At 50.1% G+C, this 25,100-nt stretch overlaps 2 protein-coding genes across 7 annotated transcripts in view; one reads left to right on the top strand and one right to left on the bottom strand.

Moving 5' to 3' along the window:
- Positions 1 to 19,344, bottom strand: part of STAT6 (signal transducer and activator of transcription 6) — a 27,756-nt gene extending 8,412 nt beyond the window's left edge. The window contains exons 1-7 of one of the 5 annotated variants that reach the window (XM_045462822.1): positions 19,249 to 19,344; positions 2,135 to 2,274; positions 1,593 to 1,731; positions 1,203 to 1,286; positions 627 to 765; positions 456 to 508; positions 100 to 248 (exon numbers count right to left, since the gene is read on the bottom strand). In XM_045462822.1, the coding sequence (XP_045318778.1) occupies positions 100 to 248; positions 456 to 508; positions 627 to 765; positions 1,203 to 1,286; positions 1,593 to 1,731; positions 2,135 to 2,250 (680 nt within the window). In that variant the 5' untranslated portion in view covers positions 2,251 to 2,274; positions 19,249 to 19,344. Of the gene's footprint in view, positions 1 to 99; positions 249 to 455; positions 509 to 626; positions 766 to 1,202; positions 1,287 to 1,592; positions 1,732 to 2,134; positions 2,275 to 4,964; positions 5,590 to 19,248 lie in introns of those variants that run through there. The other 4 variants (XM_045462823.1, XM_045462825.1, XM_045462824.1 and 1 more) reach the window with 4 other exon arrangements.
- Positions 19,345 to 19,402: 58 nt separating this feature from the next.
- LRP1 (LDL receptor related protein 1) overlaps positions 19,403 to 25,100 on the top strand; it is an 82,688-nt gene continuing 76,990 nt past the window's right edge. For both annotated transcript variants that reach the window (XM_045462821.1, XM_045462819.1), the window contains exon 1: positions 19,403 to 19,794. In XM_045462821.1, the coding sequence (XP_045318777.1) occupies positions 19,728 to 19,794 (67 nt within the window). In that variant the 5' untranslated portion in view covers positions 19,403 to 19,727. The remainder of the gene's footprint in view (positions 19,795 to 25,100) is intronic.

Here is a 25,100-nt window from a genome sequence, read left to right on the forward strand (position 1 = left end):
TGCTTGCCTGGTTTTTCTCTCCTACCTGTGGGTCCTCCAGCAGGGACAGCAGACACCCACCCCCAGCCCGCCCTCCTATCCCATCAGCCCTGCCCCAACCTCTCCTGTAGTGGTGCCAGGCTCTCCTCAAAGGGTGCACCATTCCCTGCCAGCTGCTGCTGTCGCTTCCAAATCTGGATTCTCTTCAGCACCAGGGCCTGGGTGGCCTCCAGCTCCCCGACAGTCTCCTGCAGCAACGTGGCCAGGGCCTGCGGGCAGGGGAGGCCTGAGCCAGGGACACCCTGTCTCCTCACCCAGCCCCCGAGGGAAGGGCTCTGTTTCTCACCTCTCGGGCATTCCCCTACCCCACCACCATGTGTGACTCTCTGAGGCCTAATCTCCATCCCTTCACAGAACTGAGATCCCTCAAGAACTGCACTTTGAGCTCAAACTCCACCTCCCAGTCCGTCACTGACCTCGCTTTGCCCAGTTCCACTGGCAGGAGCATCTATCAAGTTGCGCAGAGACACTGAGGGTGAGGACAGAAATCAGGGTTACAGACAGATTTGAGTCAAGGGTGAGGTCCAAGAGGGGATCACTCTACACACTTCCCAGAACACTCTTAGGGTGCCAGGCCAACCTCTTACCTTGGCCAGCCTCGGCACTGGGCTGCAGAGCTTCTCGGAGAAGGCGAGTTTCCCCCACCCGGTGCTGTAGCCTTTGCAGGGCTGTGTTAAACTTCAGCTCCTCCTGCTTCCAGTGGAAGGGCATTGGCAGGTGGCGGAACTGCACAGGCAGGACAGACGCCAAGAGGTGAGATACTCTGTCCATCCCTCTACACTAGGCCTTGGCTCCCTAAAGAGGTGCCTGCTGCTATGCTCTGCAAAAAGGAGACAAACTACTTCTCTTGTCTAGCTCCCTTTCTCTTTTGATGGGTCTCCCTGACCTTTTGGAATCTCCCGGGAATAAGCCCTCTCTCTTGGCAGAATCAGCTTCTCACCCCTTGCTCTCTCCTCCCTGGACCTCACTACCCTCAGTCCCTCATTTTAAAGCTTCCCTGAGCTTAGCTTGGGGTGCACTCTGACCCCATGAACCTCCTTTGGTCATCCAGGGCCTAAAACGTTGAGCTTTTCCTCAAGTTCAAATTCCTTCTGGTTTCTCATGGCTCAGGCTGAAGTCCCAGGGAGTTGAGTTGGGGTGGGAGGCAGGGGTATTGACAATACCTGTTCCATAACAGCTTTTTTCTCCCCTTGAAGTATTTGTTTAAAAGTGGCCACCAGCTTCAGGGGGTCCCTTTGATATATGCTCTATAGAAACGAAGAGTGGTGGACTAGGTTAGCCTGGCTCTTACCCATGTTGTTCTCCCCCTCCAATCCACGCCACCCGCCTCCATCCACGCGCGCGCGCACACACACTGAAAAAGCAGCACAACTGCAGACTCCAGAAGCTTTCATGCATTTGCATGCTTTTAAAACCTAATTTGCATACTAGCTAACAACTAACTACAGGAACACCAATTTGCTTCCAGAGTCCAATTTCTTCCAGTGTTCAATGCTCATCCCAGCTCCACTCCAGCCCCACCCCAGCCTTGTCCCCTTTCCTCCTGCCCCCACCTCCAGGGTGCTGATGTGTTGCAAGATGGCGCTCCCCTCCCCCTGCTTTCCGGCTGAGGCCTGAAGGCGCTGGACAGTGGCCGAAAGTAGAGCGCTAGCCATGTTGCAGCAGAAGGTGTCTGAGCCGACCAGGAACTCCCTGTGGGAAGATCAGGATGAAGAGGCCTCAGGTCAGGGCCTCTTGCGCTCTACTGACCTTCCACCCCTCCGCACACAGCTCAGCGGCTCCTTCCCAGTTCTATTCTCCATCCAGGCCCTCTGCAGTTTCACCCTTGTGCCCTTTGTTCCCCAATTTTCCGGTTGCTGTGGGAAGTGTCCTTGCTCCAGCCCTGACCACCTTCCTCTATAGCTCAGCCCCCTGAGGGGGCAGAGGACTCCTTGTGTCAACGTGCATAATCTGGTTGGTGTGGCACAGACTGTCCGCTAAATCTAGGCCACCATACGTGGAATAACGGGTCTCAAGTCCCAAAATGGGACAGAGAAAATCTAATGGGGGGGGGGGGAGGACCTGGGAGGACCAGCATAGGGCAGCTAGGACTCACCAGGGCTGGTTCTCTAGCCAGTCACCCAGGAGATGCCGCAGGTGTTGGGGAAAGTCAACATAGAGCCGTTGCAGTTTTTCCGGAGGCATCTTGGAGACCAGACCCCACAGAGACATGATCTGGGGTTTGGAGGGTGCCTGCTGGATAGGAACAAGGCCACTCTGAGAGGTGCCCAAGAAAGCTGGCCTATGCCTAAGTTCTGGGGGCAGCCAGCAACCTTCTGCAGACAGCCCTCCCAGAGACCATCGCCACTACCACTCACAGCCAGACCACCTCAAACCAGGGACATCTTTGGTCAAAGTCTGAAAACAAGGTCATCCCTTCAGTGGTAGACAAAGGGGTGAAGGGGCGGGCAGAGGAGGACAGGGGAGGTGGAGAGGACAGAGAAAGCTCTCTGAGAGAAGGCAGAGGACTCAGGTTGCAGCTCTGAGCTTGCTCTGGTTCTGTAGGCAAGGAACCTCCCCACTGTGAGCCTTGACCTTCTCATCTCATAAAATAGGAGGCTTGGATAAGTGCAGAACTTTCCAACATTGTTTAAAGTAGTAGACAATTTTGGTTTTAAATCTGTGGAATCGCAATTATATAAATAAAAGGTATAAAATTGGAGTTTCACTCTTGAAAGCAGGTGCGATTGGCCTGGAACTCCACTGCTTCCACTTTCCTCTCCCAGCCTCCTGACTCCAAAGGTGTTCCTGAAGAAACCCAAAGGTTTCAAAATCCCAGGCATCCATGAGATAATCTGAAAACTACCAGGATGGATGAAGAAGAGAATGGAAGACCAATAACAGTTCCCATTTATTAAGCAGTTACTGTGTATGAGACAGTACACAAAGCTCATAATCCCATTAGAGTTTTGCAATAATTTTTAAAATAAGTGATAACACCCTTTCATAGATGAAGCAACTGAGTCTAAAAGAGGCTCTCTAACTTGCCAAGGCCACTGAGCAAGTGAGTTCAGAAATCAGGATTTGAATCCAAGGGGTAACCGACATCGAGCTGTGAGGGCCCCTTCCAGATCCAGATCCCATCATCCAAGGAGGAGGGGCTGTGGGAGGAGAGCTGAAGAAGTGGAGATGGAGGAAAGGGGAAAGCAGAGGGAACTTGGGAAGAAGGTGGGAGAGATTGGAGAAAAAGTGGGGTTAGTAAGCCTGGAGTGAAGAGCCTAGAAGTTGGGGAGAGGAAGCTAGAGGCTGGGCTGGAGTCAAAGGGCAGAGGAGAAAAGATGGAGAGAGGGAAGGAGGAGATGGGAGAAGTAGGGGGGAGAGGTGCACCCCCATTTCTGGGTGGGCTGCAGGGTGGGAGGTTCAACTGGTGTTTTCCCAAGGGTCTCTCAGCACATGTTTCCCATAATGCCCCTCTCCTAGAGATGAGAGAAGATGAGCATGGTAACTCCCCGAGGCTCCCCCAACCCAGTAGCCCCAAGCTCTCCTGGTGGGCTTTTAGCCTCTCCTCTCTCCCAAGACCGCTAAAGGGATAGAGAACAGAGGGGCCGTTTTTCTAGAGACTCTAGCTCCAAAGCCCTCTTGTTCCCCATACCCCGTGCTCCCCAGCTTCTATCCTCTCTAGCTTTTTTCTCTCAAAGGCAGTATCCTCCCTCACTCAGGGTCTTCCAATAGGCCTTTCTCTACCACCTCCCACCCTGGAGTGAAGCACCTTTAGGTCTGTGTTTCAAATTCAAGGGAGGGCTCCATTCCTCTCTTCTCTCTTCCTCTCCTATTTCTCATGGTGCTCACACCTTTAACCCCAACTGGGGACTGAGGTAATCTTTAAGCAGAAGGCAGTCCCCCCACCCCCTCACTCCCCTCCCCCCCACCCCCCTTCCGCTTTGCTCTACAAACCCTCGTTGAGTGACCAGCCTCCCAGCAAGGCCCTGACCTTAAATCTCCTCCCCTACTCCATCCCCAGGCTTTAGGCAGGCCACACTTTCCCCTATCCCACCCTACAAAAAAGCAGGTTAGGTGTGCCTGCCCGGACTTCAGGCACTTGAAGCTTTAATCCCCTTGAAGACTCGTCGGGAGGAGGAGCCACGGCGCGAGGGGGCGGGGCCAGTGTTCCCCAACACTTCCCAACCGGGAAGGCGAGCCCGGACGTCCACGATACTCGGCAGCCTGCTTCGTGGCCTAAGCCCGATCACCTCTATCCCTACATTCTCCAGCCCTCTGACCGTGGGACCACAGGATCAAAAGTCAAAAGAGCTTCTCTGAGTTGCCCAATATGTGTTTGTGGCGGTGGGGGCGGGGAGGTGGAGCCAGTTCAGCACGAGGAGGGTTAACTCCGCGCCGCCACCGGGAAATCTCGGCGTCTACAGCAGCCAAGCGTGGAGCACTTTTGAGGGGGGAAATTCCCCCTCCTCTGGGGCACCATGAGGTCTACATCTGGGGCTCGCTCACCCCCAGCCACACCCTTGAACAGCAGCAACCTTTGGGGGGGGGGACAGGATAGGGGCTTGTCAAGGACCCACCTCCCTCTGGCATCAACCCTCTAGGGAGGGGCAGCTACCTCTCCTCCCCCCAGGGCAGAGGGGCACCTCCTTGCCCTCCTTTCCGTGCCTTTACTTGCCCCTGGAGGTGCGGGGGCGGGGGTGTGGAAAAAGTGACCCGCGCGGGAAGGTGGGAGTTCTGGGCCTTACCCATACCAGATTTCTGTGAGAATTTAAACCTGCCCAAACCCCGGGACCACCAGCTACCAAAACCAACTGAAACAATTTCTCAGGGACCATACACCCCGCCCAGGGGAGGGTCCCGAGAGGACCCCCGCTAATCCACCCCCACACACACACACACTCCAAATCAGAGTTCCCCCCTCCCCCTCCTCCGAGGCATCCCCTCACCTTGGCAACCCCTCTGCGGTCTTCTCCCTCTCAGCGGGCACTGCCAGGCCCCATGGGTCTGTAGCTCTGTCCAGCGAGTTCAGGGCTGGCTCTGCTGGCACCCCCCCACATCCACCACCACCACCACCAAAAAGAGCACACACACACACACACACACACACACACACACACACACACAACCTCTCCCGTCCTTCCTCCTCAGTGTAAGCAGTGGCTGCCCCAGCCCGCTGTTTCCGGCTTCTCCGTCTAACCAGGTCCCTCCCTGGAGCTCTGACGACACAGAGAAGAGAAAGTGGGCTGGAGGAGGAAGAGGAAGAAAGTGGGGTGAGCGTGTGTGCCTCCTGTGCCGGGTGGGGGAGCACGGGGTCCAGGGAACCAGGACTGGGGCTCAGAGCCCTAGAGCCAGACTGGAGGGGAGCCTGATCCCCACTTATTCTACCCCCTCAAAAGCGATCAACTCTTCTCCAGAAAGTCACCTAATAATAATACCAAGCAGCAACCTGCGGCCCTAAACTGCCTCTCCCATACCCAAACTTGTGAAGGGGCCCGCGGTTTGGGCTCAGGAGGGACTGGGCACCCCAGGGCCTCTGGAAAAGCAAATCCCTCTGGGCTCTGCGCTCCCTCCAGTGGAGGACCCTGAAAAGCAGCCAGGGTGCTGTCTGGAACTCCTAAGTCCTCCTCCCTTCTTGGCGGGGTGCGCCTTAGAGGTCGCGTGATTACTGATGGGAGGGAGTGGGGGAGGGGACCCCAGAGCTCAGAATTCTGGAAGACTCCAGAGGAGTCTCATGCACTGAAAATCATCTCAGCCCCCTCCTCACAGGGCACTACACTTCAGACCCTTGTGGGAAACGACACAAGCTAGAGTTGCTGCCTGCAGATTCCCAAGGGACAAGTTTGAATAGGAATCTGCCGTGCAGCCTTGGCAAAGTTCCTGTTTCTGTGGTAAACACTGAGACACACCCAGAAACAAACACATACATGTACAATTTCCTTGGCCATAAGACCACGCGCGCGCGCGCGCACACACACACGCGCGCACACACACACATGCTTACACATGTGCGGGCAGGCTCACAGACACGTTAGCTCTCAGAGCAACAAGCAAGTCACAATAAGACACGCACATACACAACGCTGGCTCAGCTTCTGAGTCATCGTCACAACTGGTGGCTGTTTTTTGCAGCTTTTGCTGGAGGAGGAGCTGAAGGAGGCCAAGGGACCCAGAGAGGTCTCCATGCCCCCAAACCTGAGAGACAAGGTGTATAGAAAGGGTGGTCTCTGGGGGATGGTGGGAGATGGGAGGTTTCAACTCCCTTCCTCTTCCCCTAGACAGGGCTGGGCTGAGGGGCCAAAGCTAGGCCTATGCTGCCCCCTGGTGCTTAAACTGATTCTCAGAGCCCAGCTCCTCCCTGTCCTGTCCCATGTGGATGGTCATGTGTGTGCAAGAGTGCACATGTACATGGAGGTCCCAGCCAGGCAGCAGAGGGTAGCAGTTAAGAACTGGGACTCTGGAGGGGCGCCTGGGTGGCTCAGTCGGTTAAGCGTCTGACTTTGGCTCAGGTAACGATCTCATAGTTCTTGGGTTCGAGCCCCACATTGGGCTCTGTGTTGACAGCTCAGAGCCTGGAGCCTCCTTCAGATTCTGTGTCTTCCTCTCTCTGTGTCCCTCCCCCGCTTGCACTCTGTCCGTCTGTCTCTCTCTCTCTCAGAAATAAACATTAGAAACAAAATTTAATTAAAAAAAAAAAAAAACAAAGAACTGGGACTCTGGAGACAGGCTGCTTGGGTTCAAATCCCGCCAACACTGCTAACTGAACTGCACAACTCAGGGCAAGTTACTCTTTGTGTTACAGTTTGCCATCTGTAAAATGGAGCAAATGACCATCTTAACTCATAAGGTTGTGGGAGTGAGATGCAATAATATATGTGAAGGCTTAAAACAATGCCTGGCACATAGTAAATATTAGGCACTCTTTTTGTGGTCCAGGATAAGCCAGGTGTGAGGAAGGCAGAAGGGCTTCCCTCCTATATAGGGGTCCCTAGGTTTGGGGGGAATAATACTGCCACAAAGACAGAAATATTGGAGGTGTGTGTGCTTTCGTGTTGACTGTGTCTGGAAGGCAGTGAACTGAGGAGATGGTATGGGTGGAGATGGCAGGTAGGGAATCTGTCCGTGGGTTTGTATGACCAGCAATGCTGGGACTGCAGTGTATGCACATAGGTGCTGAAGACACATGCTCCCAGGTCCCCACTCTGCCCTCAGACATCCACAGACAGTGGCTGAATTCCTAAGGGTCTCGGAAGGTCCAAGTTCCCCCGAATTTTGGCAAGAGAAGGGAAGGATTGAACGCAGTCTCTAACTTTGGGTCCTTTTGCAGGGTAGAAAGGCAGGAGCAAGTACTGGTAGGGAAACAATATTTTTTGTCATCCTCTCTAACTGATTGCACCAATGGGGACACTGTGGTGTCATGGGAATAAGCCAGAGTTAGTTAATTAATTAACTGATTTTTAAGAACCCAGAATTTAGAGGCCAATCCGGCTTGGGTACGACACCACTTAAGAGCTTTGTGACTGTGTGTCAACCCCTCAAACGGAGACAACAGTTCAGCAAAATTTAAGGAGGCACTCATCTTCAGGTTGCACAGTTGTAGGGTCTGCTAGACTTTCAGTAATGGCACCCCCACTTGCATGACCCTGGGACTGGGTACCTTGCTTGCCTCACCCATAAGCCCTGCCATCCCACCAAGTGGTCATAAAGATTACATGAGAGAAAGCATAGGAAAAAGGAACTTTGTGGTCTGTAAAGGGCAGTTTGCAAGCCAATAGTGAGTCACAAAAGCTATCTGAAGACTGTTTTAGTTTGTTAAGGCTACCGTAACAAAGCATCACAAGCTGGCTTGGCTTAAACAACCAAATTTCTTGTCTCACAATTTTGGAGGCTAGAAGTCTCAGATCAAGATTTTGGCAGGGTTGGTCCCTTCAGAGAGCTGGGAGGGAAAAATCTGTTTGAGGTATCTCTCCTTGGCTTGTAGATGGCCATCTTCAAGTTCATATGGTGTTCCCCCTATATTTGAGCCTGTCTCCAAATTTCCCCTTTACATAAGAACACCCGTCATATTGGCTTAGGGAACACCCTTAATGATTTCATTTTAACTTGATTACCTCTGTAAAGTCCATATCCCTAAATAAGGTTACATTCTGAGGTACTGGGCAAACCTCAAATGAATATGAATATTTGAGGGACATATGAATTCAATATGAAAATATGAATTTAAAAAACTTAATTAAAGTAAGCTCTATGCCTTACATGGGGCTCAAACTCACAACCCTGAAATCAAGAGTTGCATGCTCTACTGACTGAGCCACCCAGGTGCCCCTGAAAATATGAATCTTTGAGAGACACAGTTCAATCCATCATAGTGAGCCTTGACCATCACTATTTAAAAAGGTTTATTTATTTTTGAGAGAGACAGAGAGCAGGGGAGGGACAGAGAGAGACAGGATCTGAAGCAAGCTCTGTGCTAACAGCAGAGAACCCAACACAGGGCTTGAACTCATGACCCAAACTGTGAAATCATGACCTGAGCTGAAGTTGGACGCTTAACTGACTGAGCCACCCAGGCGCCCTCCACTTTCTAAAAACAAAGTAGGGGCGCCTGGGTGGCGCAGTTGGTTAAGCGTCCGACTTCAGCCAGGTCACGATCTCGCGGTCCGTGAGTTCGAGCCCCGCATCAGGCTCTGGGCTGATGGCTCAGAGCCTGGAGCCTGTTTCTGATTCTGTGTCTCCCTCTCTCTCTGCCCCTCCCCCGTTCATGCTCTGTCTCTCTCTGTCCCAAAAATAAATAAACGTTGAAAAAAAAATTTAAAAAATAAAAACAAAGTAGGATAAAATAGAACAGAAAATATCAGAATGCATCACACAAAGTAAGGGTAAGTATTGTTTAATGAAACTTTTGTTTCAGTTTTATATAAGTATCTGAGTTACAGGTCTTGATATAAAAGATAATTTTTATTGCAGACTGGGATCACAGATCAAAGCACTATTTGGATGTTGGTAAACATCGTGTATCACTTTGCATTGCTTTTTAGTTATTTTAGGGGTATATCCTTCTTTTCTGACAAGAACAGAAGCTCCCAGAGGGTGGGGATTCATATCATACTTACACATTCCTATGCAGCTAGAAAAGACAACATGCATTCTTGCTAATGAAGACAAGGACTATTGTTTACTGAGTCTTTACTAGGTACCTGGTGCTGGGCTAAATGTTTTACAGATACTCTCTTATAGAAGGACTACACTTAGTCATGTATCGATGGCAGGAGCTCAGTGCATTTCACAGGTAAGATGAGTGGCTGCCGTGTTCAGGAGCACTGGGTAGTGTCCTGGGATTTGTGGAGGACTGAGGGAAAGAAGGAAAAAGTCACAGAAGAAGTATGGGAATCTGCTGTGGGCCCTTAGTCACCTCTGTCTCTCAGGCCTTTGCCATTCTCCCCAACTTTTCATCCACCTTGATATCACCTCAACACTTAGATTAGATGAAACAGAGACTATAAATTGGAAACTCCCCCAGTTTCCTTCTGTCAACCAACACATATATTCATCAGCAACTGCACCTTCCCCATAGGCTCAAAGGACAAGGAGCCCCTGTCCCTGTCCCTACTCTTCCCTGAGGTATGCTTCTCCTCAGGAACCCCCTCTGTCTCCTCAGGCACTGTTCCATTCATTGTCTCTTTGATCCTCCAAATCTCCAACTTCATTCTCTAATTATTACAGCTCTTTACTCTGAGCATATATGCCAACATATTCAACACCCCCCTTCTTTAAAAAAGTAAAATTGAACTGATAGCAAACATATAAGACAATGCTTGGAATGTGTATTTAGTTAAGTCAGTAAAAATTGTTGGTGTCTGTTCTCAGGTTCTTACAGCCGACAGGCAGAGTCAGATCAGTTAGCAAACAGTGATATTATAGGATAATCAGGGCTGTGAATCCAGTGAATCACAGGGTGCTACGGGGACACATAGGAGGGGCTTCTACACTAGATAGCAGATAGGAGAGATCAGGGAGCTCCCTGTAGGAGGTGATGCCTGAACTAAATCTTGAAGGAAAAATAGGAATTATTCAAGCAAAGAACAAAAGGAGAGTTAAACCAGGAAGAGAGTCTAGCGTGTGTAAAGGTATGGATACTGTGGGACCATGGTACCTTCTGGAAAGGGGTGGTAGTTGGCAATGGGGAGCATTAGAAGATTTGGGCAGGTGAGTAATATGATGAGGTTTCTTAGAAAGACCACCTGCTACAGTGTAGAGAATGGATTTAAAGTGTAAGTCTGAAGCCAGAACAGTTCAGAAGGTTACTAATGATGGAGGAGGAGACTGTTTCATGGAGGGGTAGAAGTGAAGCATTGTAGAATCAAGGCTGGGTAGGAAGAGAAATAAAGACACGAGGAACTGGTGGGTAAGGAAAGAACAGAGTCAAGGAACTGGAAGTCTCAACAGACCTAAAGAGTAGCCTTACTGGGAGCAAAGGAAAAACGAGTTAGAGGCCTGGAGTGTTCCAGTTGGAGACAAGGGGATGAGATTTCAGGCCAGCTCTCCTAGGAGGACACCGTGTAGGTCATAGCTCCAGGACTGAGTGGCTATGGCAACATGATGGTTGATGAGTCATTGGAGTTGAGGAGGGCAAGGAACCAAGAAGCCAGGGTGCTGGCTGGACTACCCGCATGCATAGTTGAAGCCATCTGGGTTTGCAAAGACCTGAGGTGGATAGGAATACAGTAGGTCAGATGCCAAAGTCTTCAGGGAGTGTGGGCAAAAGCAATCGTGACATCATCAGTGGATGACAGCAAAAATAACAAGAACTAACCTTTAGTGAGAGCTTATGTGTCACTTCAATTCCTACCTAAAATTCTAAACACTGTACATTTTATCCTACAACAATACTGTGAGATAGAACTATGTGCCCAAGATGGTAACCACTCACCACATGTGGCTATTTAATTTTAATTTAAAAATTCAATTCCTGGGGTTCCTAGGTGGCTCAGCCAGTTAAGTGTCCAACTCTTGGTTTGGGCTCAGGTCATGAACTCATGATTCATGGGTTCAAGCCCTACGTGCGGCTCTGCGCTGACAGTGTGTGGCCTGCTTGGGATTCTCTCTCTCCCTCTCTCTCTCTCAAAGTAAATAAATAAGGCACCTGGGTGGCTTAGTCTGCTGAGCATCCGACTTCAGGTCAGGTCATGTTCTTGCGGTTGATGAGTTTGAGCCTGGCTCGCTGCTCTCAGCACAGAGCCTGCTTTTGATCCTCTGTTCCCCTCATTCTGCCTCTCTCTCTTTCTCTCTCTCAAAAATAAGTAAATAAGTAAATAAATAAATAAGTAAATAAATAAATAAATTCCTCAGATACACTAGCCACATTTCAAACGCTCAATAGCCACATATGGCTAATGGCTACTATATTAGCACAGACATGGGACATTACCATCATCACAGAAAGTTCTACCGGATAGCGTTGATAGCCCTCATTTTACAGATGAGGAAACTGCAGTGTGGAAAGGTTAAGTATCCTGCCTAAAGCCAAAGACCTGGCAAGTGAGAGAGCTGGGATTTGGACCCAGTCAGTCTGGTGTGATGACTGTTGCCCGGGAGCAGTATGCTACACGTCTTCTCAGTGGAAGGTGGAATTGTTGGCCCTTAAAATGTAGAGGGATTTATAGGACTATCAAGGCGAGCACTTATGGTAGTGCCTCAGTAGCAAGCCCTTCTGCCTTGCTGGCAAAGTCTGGATTTTGTACAGGTGTTCCCCTCCCATGCATTCAGGGGATGAATCTCATTGGTCTAGCCAATCCCATTCCCCTGGCCACTAGGACCTTAGGGAGTTCTTGGGAAAGATTCTGTTCTTCTTCAAAGCTAAGTCCATATGTGAGGACTGAAACAGTTGCGACCAAGGAGAGCACTTAGGATAGAGAAGCAGTGTGAAGAGGTAGAAAACTGTTGAACCAGCCCTGGATCTGCTCTAGAACTCCACCTTGTTCCATTTACTTTAATTGGGTCTTGTGTTACTTGCTTCTAGATGTATCCCTAACTGAGACCTCAGTGGAGCCAGGTGACTATTGGAAATGGAGAGCCCAGAACATCCGAATGCCCATGTTCCCATACCACCCATCTTATGCACCTGGGAGAATAAGTGATAGCTCGTTAAAAGAAGAATGTCCTCAGGGAAGAAGCAGGTTTCAGACAAGCAAAGAGGGGCAAGGACAATCTGAGCCAAGTGTGGCTTCAGGCTTTGTGCAAGGAGGGGTATGGGGAGCAGTGCAAGGGTGGTCAGGAAGAGGAAGCACCGGATTAAGTGGAGAAGGGTAGACGCCCATTGAGGCTTGCCAAGGATGACAGGATGTGAGCAATGGTAGGGTCAGCTGATCTCAAGTTTCCAAATAGAGCCCTGGGGCTGTCAGAGGCTTACTGTGGCCAATAGATCTTCACCTCACAGAAGAAAAAGTGGCAACCTTGGTGGGTGGGCGAGCATCCCTGGACGGAGCCAACTGTGGTCAGGATTGAGCCTCTGCAAGGAAATCCCAGGCCTCTAACTGGCCCTTTAACTACTGTCTTATCTCTCTCTCTTCCCCTGTGTAGCCAAGCTTCTTGGGAAAGTTATTCACATTCATGGTCTTCCCTTCCTCACCTCCTCAGGACACTGCCAACCAGTGGCTGCCCCCACCAGTCCAATGAAACTGTTCAGGCCCATGTCATTTTTGCCTACCTATGTACCCGGGACACTGGCCCACCCCTGTCTTTGCTGGACCCCTCAGCGGTATTCAACACCGTTAGCCATTCTTGACTAAGCCCTCCCCTTGTTGGTTTTCCTGCTTCCTCTCTCCTAGTCCTCCCTCTACGTCTCTAGGTGCTCCTTCTCAGTCCCGCCTTCACAAGGCTACTCTTCCTGTGTACTCTCATCCAGACCCAAGGCTAAAGCATCCCAGCAGCAAAGCAATGTAATATGGTGGCTTAAACCATGGCCTCTGGGGCTAGGGCACCTGGGTTCAAATCCCTGCCATACCACTCCACCTCTGTGTGACATCTAAACCCCTGTCAAGATATAGATCATAATCCCCACCCCATCCCCACTGTTCTGATTTTATTTTCTGGAATTCATATAAATGGAGTAAAACGGGATGTGCTTTTATACGTCTGGTTTCTTTTACTCACTGGTGAATGTTCTGAGACTCACCCATGTTGTTGTGTGTAACACAACATAGTTTGTCCATTACTGGGTAGCATCTCATTATAGTCTATCATTTTTTAAAAAATGACAAATACCTGGCTGTAGCCAGTTTTTGCCTATTATGAAGAAAACTGCTATGTGCATTCTTCTTCAAATCTGTTTGTATACATTTTCATTTCTCTTGAATAAATAACTAGGAGTATAATTGCTGGGTTATAGGTATATGCTCACTTTTATAAGAAATGTTACATATTGTTCCAAACCGATAGTACATTTTACATTCTCAACACTGTGTGTGAGTTCCAGTTGGTCTACTTCTCACTAACATTTGGTATTGTGAGTTTTTAAAAGTTTAACCATTTTGGTGAGTGTGGAAAACTTTCCATTGTGGTTTTAACTTGCATTTTCTTGATGACTAAAGATGCTGAACACTTTTCATGTGCTTATTGTCCATTCATACATGTTCTTTTGTGAAATATCTGTTCAAATCTTTTGTCCGTTTTTAAAAAAGTTGTCTTTTTATTACTGTGTTATAGATTTTTTTTTTTTTTTTTTTTTTTTTTTTTACCTATCCTAGATACCAGTCCTTTGTCAGATCAGTATTTTCCTTACCTATTTGGCTTATTTGTTCATTTTCGTAATGGCGTCTTGTGATAAACAAAAGTTTTAATTCTTGATATTTATTTATTTTTTTTGAGAGAGAGAGACAGAGTGTGAGCAGGGAGGGGCAGCGAGAGAGGGAGACACAGAATCTGAAGCAGGCTGCAAGCTCTGAACTGTTAGCACAGAGTCGGATGCAGGGCTTGAGCTCACAAACTGTGAGATCATGACCTGAGCCAAAGTCAGAGGCTTAACCATTTGAGCCACCCAGGCACCCCTAAATCTTGATATTTCTGTTATAGTTATTGCTTTCTATAACTTAAGACTTTTTTTTACTGCCAAGTCATGAAGTTATTCTATGTTTTCACCTAAAAGTTTATCATTTTAGCTCGTATGCCTTAGTCTTTTGATCCATTTTGAATTAATTTTTGCATGTAGTATGAAGGAGGGGTCAAGTTTCACTTATTTCTTCCTTATAGGTATTCAGTTTTCTCTGCATCATTTGTTGAAAAGCTATTCCTTTCCCCAGTGGATTGCTTTGACACCTTTGTCAAAAATCAAGTGACCTTTAAGTGTGAGTCTATTTCTGACCCCTCTTATTCTGTTTCATGGATCTGTTTGTCGACCCTTAATGCCAGTACCACACTGTCTTGATTACTGTAGCTTACAAGTCTTGAAGTCAAGTGATATAAGTCTTCTAGCATTGGAATTTTAAAAGCTCTTCAGTTATTCTATTGTGCAGCCTAGATATGAGAACTTTGAGAACATTCTAATGTGATCCAAAGTTTCTAGTCCTCGCTTTCTGTCATTATTCTCTAGGCTGACATCATAAATCAACTAACATACTTGATCCTGTCTTCTTAGTCTGGAGTCCTCTTCCTCCTCAGTTCTATGGCTGATACATTAGGACTTCATCAATTTCTTGCCTGGCTCCCAACTACTTTTTAGAAAAAAAGTTCTAAGTACTTCATGTGGCCAAAACCACCCTTTGTGATTAGGTTCCCTGATACCTCTTCCATTACCTTGCCCAACAAGTATCTTGAACTTCAGCCATACCATATTGGCCATTTGTGTTTTAAACTTCTTCATGTCTCTATGCCTTTGCCTGTCCTTCAACCTAAAACATGCATCTCTTGTCATTGCTTGTCATCTTCTTCCTCTCTCTTCAACATGTAGTTTGGCATCATACGCCCAGCTCTGCTTTGATCTCTTTCTTTGGAATAGTTATCTGGCTCTGGTTCCCTCTGTGTTTTCCTTTATCACAGGCATTAGGCACTGTGTTGTGATTATCAATCATCAGGTTGAGCAACCCCACTAAATTGTGCACTTCTTGAAGGCTGAGATTGTGTGCTTTCATCTCTTGTCCCTTGTGCACACCTAGAAATGTGTCCAGCACAAATAAGATACCTAATAAATGTTGATTAAATGAATGAGAACTGGGCTCCAATCTGCACTGTGATTTGGGGCAGATTTCTTAATCTCCTTGAGCCTCTATCGCCGTATCTATCTACAAACTGGAAATAACACCTATGCCACAGGTGGTTCTGAGATAGAAGTGACTTAATCCACGTAAAATACATTGAGTGGGCTTGGTACATGGTAAGTGCTCAGTAAATCTTGGTTCTCTTCCTACCTTCCACCAGACCCTTCAGAGACACCCTTCCTTCCTATTCACACTTCTTTAACCTTCTTTAACTGACCACTAGGTGGCGTCAGTCTCTGGCCTGACATTCAGTCCCAGAGCTGCCTCCTTTAATACCCCATCTTAGGCAGGAAAAGGAGATATTTAATAACTTGCTGGGAGATGCAAAAGGGAGATATCCTCTTTATACACCAACTTTTTTGCCTACTGCCACCATTGTAGGTATCCCAATCATGAATTGCAGAGAATTCCTCCTTGATTTCCCATATTTGGGTTGTAATTCCAACACAAGGATTTAAAGATGGAAGAAACGTCTTAATAATAAAAGTGGGGTGGGACGCCTGGCTGTCTCAGTCGGTATAGCATGACACTCTAGATCTCTCAGGGTTGTAAGTTCGAGCCTCACGTTGGAAGTACAGATTACTTGAAAAAAAAATTTTTTTAAGCATAAGAGTGGGGTGAAAAGAAGCTGAAGCAGAGAAGGACTGAATAATGAGTGCAATAGGAGAAATACAGGAAAAAAGATGTTAATAGTCATATCTCATTTGACAGTGGTTAGGCTGTTTCCTTTCCTTGAGTAGGCGCCCCTAGTTTTAACAGTCCTGTTAGCCTCCTCCAGTCAAGAGTTCCTCATATTGGGTGGATGCAAAGAAGTAACAGACGTGATCCTTGCCCTTAAGGAGTTTATGGTCTGGTGGTGGGCACAGACCTCCCAAAATTGAGTGCTAAATTCTAGGTATTGAGGCTATGTTGAGTGCAAGCTTAGAAGAGGACAGGAGAGCTTTTCTGAAGAGGGTAGGGAGGAGCTGCGAGAACAGTATAATTAAAGGCTCAGGTAGAAATATGCATTCTCTCATCTTACAGAGACACCCTCAGCAGTTCACATACTGGAAATAACCCAAGAGCCCAACAATCCCAGTAGATTGTGAAGTAATCAAGCAAGGAGATTCCAACCAGCCAATATAAAGAGTGAGTTAGATGTGTATGTTTAATGTGGAAAGGGATCAAAGTTAGTTAATTGAAAAAAGCAAGTTACAGAACAGTATATAGTGTATCAGCTCATTTGTGGTTTTAAAGGATGTCTATTTATATTTATTTGTCAATAAAAATTTTTTTAAACCTTCCAAAGGAAGCCCAAGAAACTCTTGGTAGTGGTTACTGTGAGAGCAGGACTAAAGAATAAGATGTTGGAGCATGGCAAGTTTACTTTCACCTTCCTAGGCTTTTTTTTTTTTTTTTTTAATGTTTATTTATTTTTGAGAGAGAGACAAAGCATGAGCAGGGGAAGGGCAGAGAGAGAGGGAGACACAGAATCCAAGGCAGGCACCAGGCTCTGAGCTGTCAGCACAGAGCCAGATGCAGAGCTTGAACCCACAGACCATGAGATCATGACCTGAGCTGAAGTTGGATGCTTAACGCCCCCACCTTCCTATACTTCTTATATTCTTTCTGTACTTTTCTACACTCTTTGAGGTTTTTTTTTTTTTTTTTTTTTTTTTTTTAACTAAGTATTACCATGTTTCACAATGTAAAGAATTCACATTTGATTCGGTTGTCTACAGATACTGAGCAGAGAGGTTCGCCAGCCAGGAAGAAACATAGGGAAAGCAATTTTAGGAAGATTCCTTTATGAAAGAAGGAATGAGATGCCCCTCACAGCTCTCTTGGGCTATACATATGGTCACTCCAGATAGCTCTTTCCTTTCAGAACTGCCTGAAGTCGGCTTCACCTGATTTCACCTGGACCACAGTATTAGGAGCAGGGTCCTAGGTAAGGAAGGAACCAACCTAGGCATTCATTAAAAAGTTAGTGGGGCGCCAGGGTGACTCCGTCTGTTAAACATCTGACTCAGTCTCAGCTCAGGTCTTGATCTCAGGGTCATGAGTTCAAGCCCTGTGTTGGGCTTTGCGCTAGGTGTGAAGCCTACTTTTAAAAAACCAAAACAGGGACACCTGGGTGGCTCAGTTGGTTAAGCGTCGGACTTTGGCTCAGGTCGTGATCTTGCAGTTCCTGTGTCCGCTCTGTGCTGACAGCTTAGAGCCTGGAGCCTGCTTCAGATTGTGTCTCCCTCTCTCTCTGCCCCTCCCCCGCTTGCTCTGTCTCAAAATCAAATAAACATTTAAAAAAACAATTAATTAATCAATTAAAACAAAACAAAACAAAAACAGCGAGTTCTTGCAATGTGCCTATCACTGCATTAGCCCATGAGGGCTGGATAAAAAGATGAACACGACCCCACCCCTGTCCAGAGAAACTCTCTGGCAGTGGAAATGGAGGAAATCTGAGCTATATTTCAGAGGGAGAAATTATAGGCCTTGAGCACAGGCTTACAAGATTGGATATAGGAGAGAAAGGCCGATGAGGAATTGGCAAAATGTCTGAAGTTTCTAGCCTAGGAGACTAAAAGCAGGTGAACTTGGCTCTGAGCAAAGTGAGCCCAGAGGAAGCTCTGGTTTGGTGAAAAGGTCCAGTGCCTTCCGGATTCTTCTCACTCTCCTTGCCATCAATGGGACAAGTCCTCCATGCTGGTCCCTTTCCTGCCAGGGACGGACTGGTGTGAGCACTTGGAGCCCTTCCCATTCCTCCACTAGAATTTAAAAAGTGAGAATGGTGGTGCAACCCTCTCTCATCTCTAACGTCAATTTCTGGCAGCCCACGACGTTGCCTGCTGCGTCCCTGAACTCTGACTTTCAGACACCCAAGGTACAACCTTAAAACACCGCCCAGAAGGGGGCAGTGGCCAGAAGCACATTCACCGGGCTCTGGGAACCGCCCGGCGCCTTCAGGACTCAAAGTAGCATTCCCGTGCGGTCTCGGGGCCGGGACAAAGGTCCGGCACTCAGCAGACACCTTAGACCTCGAGGCCTGGAAGCAGGGGTCCAGAGTCCCTCATCTTATCCCAAATCCCTGTTGCTCGGAATCTAAAACCCCGACTTCGTGGGAAGTCAGCCAGAAGGTATAAAAAACAAAACACCAAACCAAACATAAATGAACCCAGACCTCTTGGGGCGAAGGGGGGTGGCCCTTCCTCAACCCCACCCGTTGGTGACTCACCTCCCTCCAAACCAGGGCTTGCCCCTCCCGCGCCCAGTGCCAGGCGAGCAGGGCGGGGCGGGTACTAAGGTGGGCTCCATCCCCAGCCCTACGCGGGCGGACAAGCTCCGGCGTGTCCCCGCGGGTGTCCCTGTTTACTCTGAGCCCTGGGGCGAGGTGGGGGCGGGCCCTCGCAGCCCCTCCCCCACCCCGCCCCCCTTCTCCGAAGGCCCCAATCCCCGTCTCTGTTTTACGAAGTCTCCAAATCAAACCTCAGCCTTTCCGCGTATCTTCCTTGCGGACTGGAGGCCCCTGCCCCCCACTCCAGGCAGGAGAGGCACAGTCAGAGTTCCCGGAGGAAATCGGGCCTCCGCCCGGACCCCGGGTCCTGGATCCCTAGACGGAGCCTGAACTCCTAGGACACGACACCGAGTTTCAAAGAGAAGCCCCTCAGCTCTCCTCGCCCACTGCCCAATCTCCCCTCGGCCCTTCAGCTCTCTGAAGCACGGGGGAGGGGGGAAGGCCCAGTCTGGGGAGAGGACGCTCCAGGCCCCAAACTGGCTAGCGGGGGTCCGGAGACCTCCACTCTAGGACCGCTGACCAGACCCAAATCCTGTCGCTGCGCTGACTCCCCCTCCCCAGGGCAGCGCGCCAAATCCGCGCATGCGCACTCACAGGATTGCCGCGTAGCTCTTTCTCCCCCCCCCCCTTTCTTTCCCCGCCCCTTCTCTCCCTCCCTCCTTTGCCGGTCCCCTCCCTCTCCCCCCCCTCGCCCCCCCGTCGCGGCACCTCAGTCCGGGGAACAGTGGTGCGAGCTCCAGGCCCGTGCACTGAGGAGGCGGAAACCGGGGGAGCCCCCAGAGCTCCATCAGGCCCCTTCCAAACGCTCCCCCACCCGGTCCACGCCCCCCACCCCCTACCCCGCCTCCTCCCAATTGTGCATTTTTGCAGCCGGAGGCGGCTCGGAGATGGGGTTGTGAGCTTCGCTCTGGGAGGGGGAAAGAGGGGAGAAGAGAAAAGCAGGGGGTGAAGGGTTTGGATTTGGGAGGAGGGGGCGGGCGCACCCCCGACAGCAGGCCCTCCCCAAGGGGCTCTGAACTCTACCTCTTCACCCACGCCCCTGATGCTCTTTGCTTAAGGATAGGATAAGAATAGAGGAGGAGGAGGGGAGAAGGAGGAAAAAGGGGGACCCCCCAATTGGGGGGGGGCGACGGCAAGAAGTAGCAGGACCAGAGGGGAGGGGGCTGCTGCTTGCATCAGCCCACACCATGCTGACCCCGCCGCTGCTGCTGTTGCTGCCCCTGCTCTCAGCTCTCGTCGCGGCCGCTATCGACGGTGAGTGAGATTCCGCGGCCCCCTTGGACCCCTGGGGACACCCACTCCCCAGCCCCCACTCCTGCGCTCAGATGGGGAAGGGAGACGCGGGAGGGGGTGCCTTTTGTTATCCCAGTCCAGCTGACACAGCAGCGGCCCGACTGGGGGCGGGGATGGGGGTCCGATTTGGAGGATGGGGGCCCAGGGCAAATGATGCTTCCGGGACCCCCCAGCCCAAACAAAGACCAGAGGCTTGGGAAGAGAGAAAAGGGCTCCCCTTTTTTCTGATCCTGGGATCCAGAGGCCTTCTCCTCCTGTCTCTGGTTGGGGAGGGCCTCTGCCTCCCCTACATCCTCCACCCCCCCCCCCCCACCCCCATCTGAAATGTGAAGGAATCCGGATTTGCAATGTACGGCTGCAAAGGGGTGGGGGGGCTTTTGCAGTGGCCTCTGAATCTGGAAGGGGGAGCTGGGTCAGGGTTGCCCCGCTGGGCAGAGGGCAGGCAGGCCCAGGAAGGCTGTGGGTGGGAAGAGGGAAGGCCACAGGGAAGGCCCCCTGCTTGGGTGTGGAATCTGGGCCTGGGGAGTCCAAGCTTGGAGGCCTAGGTCCAGGATCCAGCGGGCTACCCGCCTGGGTTCCTAAGCGGGCACTTCCCCCTCTCAGGGCCTCTGTCAGTAGCCTGGATAGGGCTGGGTGGGGGTGGGGGGGGCAGCGATGCTATGTGACTTTGAATTTTCCTTCTTAATTCCTGGGAGCTTTGAGATGAAAAACGTCAGATGTCATCATTGGGGAAGGGGACTGGAGAATGGCCTGGAATGCTGAGGTGGGAGGGAGGAAAAAAGCTGCTTTCTCCCTGACTTCTGGCTTGATCACAGTTTGGACAGGAAGGAGAGTTGGAGGTTGGATGGGGGTTATGGCTATGCCCCTACCCCCCAATTCTCTGCTCCTTTAGGAAATGTGTTTATTTCTCTCCACCTTTGCCCCATACACACACACTTTGTATATTACAGTTAGGCTTGGGCTAGAACAGAGTCTTTTTGGGGAAATGGGGTGTCCCCTCTCCCCTCTCTATGTCAGCTATTTTTCTCTTGCTTGTGAGTCACTGGTTCAAGTCTTGCCCAAGCTTTGAGCTAGGATCATGGGGTTGGGCTGGGCTGGGCCCCTATTTGAGGAGGGTGGGATCTCATCCCTTCCTGTCATTTTGGTCCATCCAACCAGGGAAAAACCTGGACCCAGTACCATCATGCACCCCTCCTCCATCTTCTAAATTTTGCCAGGTTAGGATTGGGAAAGTTTTTCTCTGAAACCAGATTGTCTCTCCCTCTCCTCCCCTCCCCCCAGCTTGCTTCAGTTAGAGAAGAAAGGTTAGGGAGTAAGGAAGTAACTGTGCCCCCAAAAGACAGTATTTTCAGTGGCTCCCAGTTATGTTGACTGTCTGTTCCCTTCTCTGCCACTACCTCAGTTATCTGCCCAAGAGGCTTTCTCTTGAATATTCTCTCTAGACCAGTCCTCACAGGCAGCCCTAGCCCATGACTTCCTTGTTATACATGTTCTTTCCTCTTTTTCTCAACCCTGTGAGGTGGGAGGGGAAACTAAGGCAGAGAGGTTTGGGTGCATGACTTCTAGGGGGAATAGAAAAAAAAAATTTAAGAGAAAAAGAGAGACCCTCGCATCATGGGAGGATGGAGTTAGGAAGAAGCAAGAGGGGCCTCTTCGGAGAGCAGAAAAGTCCCCATCTCATTCAAGGATAGCACCAGATTGCTTCACCCCCAGACTTCTAAGGTGGTTCTATTTGCCACAATACAGGTTAGTTGCTGGTGAGTGGAAGTGGGAGAGATTGGACATGTTCTCCTTAACTGTCTCCCTGCCCTTTCTTAAAATTTCCACCAAGCCCACATCTGTAACCCAGCTCAAACCAAACTGTATCCAAAGTCCCGGGAAGAGGACCCTTCCCCAGACACACTCTACTACTCTTACCTTGGGAATGGAGATATGAATCATTGGTTCTACCCCACTCTGAAGGGGGGGAAAGGGGTATTGTACAGACCTGTAGGGCCGGTGCTATCCAGGGCAGCCCAGAGGATTCTCTTATCTCTACCCCTGCCCTCATGCCTTGGGCCCACTGACTTCTTTCTCCAAAGAAAGAAACCTTTTGACCCCAGATACCTAACTTTGTGTCTAAACTTTCTTTCTGCTGCTATCGCAGGCCTTGCTGCTTTCCTTCTAGGGGAGCAGCCCTAGGAGTCTTCCCCACCTCCTCTGCCTCGTCTGCTCCACCTAAACTCACCCCAGTGTCCCCTTCTCTTTGGGGAGCCATGTCACCCCCACTAGTAAACAGAATTGAGTGTACTTGCTATCAGAGAGGATGAGGAAATGGATGAGGTGGGGAATGGGAAAAAGGGTCATTGAGGACCCTGCTGAGCTTAGGAACATCTTGTAGTGGGGAGGGCAGCCCCAGGCAGTTAAGGCTCAGGGAAGGCCGACTGCCTCCCTCTTTCCACACCCCTCTCCACACACGCCCTTGAGCCAGTTGTATTACCAGTTATCAGACAAGCTGGACAGTTGAAGTGAGTTATGAGGCTGAGGTGTTTGCCTCCTGGCTCTCTGACAGAAACTTCCAAACTCCTTTTTTCCCCAGTCAGACCCCCATCCTTGAACATCTCCCCTTCCCCTGGTCTTTCAAAGCAGGGATGTTTAGCACAACGATTTGGAGATTGGAGGAATATTTTGATGGTAGAGGCTTCTTCTTTTCTTCCAATCTTGCTCCCCCTTCCTCCATTTTCTCTCCCCCCCCCCATATATATATGTTGTTGTTTGTTTTGGTTTTTGGTTTTTGGTTTTTTTGTTTGCCTCCAACCTCTCCACTGTCACTGAACCTCTTAAGGATGTCAGCTGGGGTCCTGGCTAGAGCCAGATCCTGTCCAAATCCGCCCAACTCCTCAAGACTCCATGCTTTAAGGAGCCCCTCTTTATTCAAGTCAAACTTTCTTTCCTCCTGCTGCGGTCTCCGCCTTTGCACATCAGAACCCCGAGCCTAGGGCATATTGCCCCTCAGTAGTCTCTTGTCAGGATCCCCCCACTCTGTGTACTCTCCAGGATTCAAGCCTTCTGGTTCTGTATGGAGAGCTCACCGCCCTTGGGGAATCTGGGTGCAGCTGATTGGGGCCATGAAAGGGTCCTTGACCTGGTGGATCTGGGTGCCCCTGTGAACATTTGGAGAACTTAGTCCCACCCCACTGTGTTCAGTCCCAGATTTCAGCCCAGTTAGCAGGATCCTGCATTGTTTGGAGAAGGAAGCAGTTGGCTTTGGAGTGCTTCCGGTGCAGTGGCCCCAGGCACTAGTGTAAAAACTCCCCAGGAAAGAGGTGAGGGATAGTGGTGGGGGAGAGGTGTTTGTCCCTCTTGCTCCCTCAGGGGAGATGAGAGTCTCTCCGAGGCCTTGGCTTCTCTGGTTGAAGAGCTCCAGTCTTCTTCCCCTAACTCCCTATTCTGTGGGAGGCAATAACCCTTGTTCTGGGTATTCCTTGGGACAGACACTGCTACGGCAGGGACTCTGTCTCCATAAGTCAGGATATATGCTGCCCCCACCCTACTCTGAGTCTCGGGGGCTTGTTGTTTTTTGGGTTCATCCTAAGACAACTGTGCCATTATCTTGGCAGCCTCTGGGCTGAGACCCCTTCCTGTCTATTTTTCCTCTGTCTGCTGTCATTGGTGTGTGCTCTCTTGGCCTCTCCGAACCTTTGTCTCTCATCCTCCTGGTTCATCTCTGTCTGGTTGTCCACCCTTTGTGGCATTCTCTGTCTATCTTTTTTAGTCTCCATTGCTTGATTTGTCTCTACCTGTCTCCATCCACTTCCATCCAGGCCTGGGATGGGCATCTCAAAACTCCGTGGGAGTGAGCATCTCTCCTGGGCTTTCCCACATGCTCTCTTTCCCACCTCGCCATTTTGGAATTATTCTTCCCCTCCCAGGTCAGAGTCGGAATGTCCAATTCTGCAGTTCGCCCTTCACTTTCCTCCAAATTTCTCTCTCTTTTTCCCCCTCCACTACTTTTAGGAATGGATTTTGGAGAGAATGTTTCTGGAGGAAGGGAACTTGATACCTTTATGGGCTGAGTAATAGGGGAAAGGAGATATTTCAGAAGGAAAGGGGGAGGTTAGACTTCTCTCAGAACTTCCTCATGACCTGAGAACTGGAGAAAGGTGTGGGGAACGGGTCAGGAGCTTAGACCTTCTCCTTCTGCTGAGCATAAACCATGCGTGTGTGTTGGGGGGTAGGCTTATAAAGGCCTTATAAAGGCCTGGTGAGAGATATGATGACCTCTGGGGGGATTTGAGGGGTTGAATTTTGCTTGTGGGGAAAGGAAAAGATGGTGGGGAGGTCACTGGTCAGGCTAATGTCCTGCTGAGTCAATATTGACTCAGGATGGAGGGGGAGACCCTTCCCCTCCCCTGGCAGTCCAAGCCATCCCGTCTGTACGTCTGTCCAGGCCGCAAAAGCAGAGTCCCAGACTCAGGAATGACAAAAATGTGTCTGAGCCTCACTGAGCTGCGGGAAGGAGCCACCGGGTAACACCCAAAATACATAAAATTCAGTGAAAAGCTCTCGGTTTGGGTCTGGAAGGCCCTGCTGCCCCACCCCCCTATGTTTGAAAGTTTAGATTCCTGCAGGCTCTGCCCCCCAGCCCCTGGCCACCCCCAGCTCTTCTGTTCCTTTAGATATCTCACGTGGTTCCCTTTAGAAAATATCCCCCGGCTAACACAGCCTATCTCTCCCTCTGCTGTGTCTGCTCTTGAAAAGGGCCCCAAGGATCCCCTTCATGCTTTCCTGGCCCCAAGTCTCCTGGTCCTTTAGGACACGCCATCTGAGGTCGCAGCTCCCTTGCTCCCAAAGGGAGCTCCCAAGGGGATCAATGGATGGGTCTCCTCTTCTGGAGAAGACTCCCTCAGGGTTTGTCCTTTCCTGTCATCCTCTCTTCTCTAGCCAGGCACTCTCGCCCTCCTTCCCCACCCCACCCCCAAGGTCCCGGAATGGGACAGAGGACAACAGCCAAGGCTCAAGCAGGGCAGTGGGGTCCGTGTTGTGTCTGGACACACACCCAAGCCTACACCTCCTGTCCTGGCTCCAGCTTGGTGGCCCTGGGGGCCATGGCTGGGCTGGGTGCCTGGGTTTGAGGGGGGGGGGGGGCAGGGGTGTTGGCCAGAGTTAGCATGGCGGTCACATTCATCTCCAGGCAAAGCTGAGAACAGACGGCCCCTGTGTCCCGGCGTTCTTGCTGCAACCTCACTCACTCTCCTCCCTCTCCAGTCCTCTCCTCCTTCTTCTCC

Source organism: Leopardus geoffroyi, chromosome B4 (assembly GCF_018350155.1).
Source record: "Leopardus geoffroyi isolate Oge1 chromosome B4, O.geoffroyi_Oge1_pat1.0, whole genome shotgun sequence".
NCBI lineage: Eukaryota > Metazoa > Chordata > Mammalia > Carnivora > Felidae > Leopardus > Leopardus geoffroyi.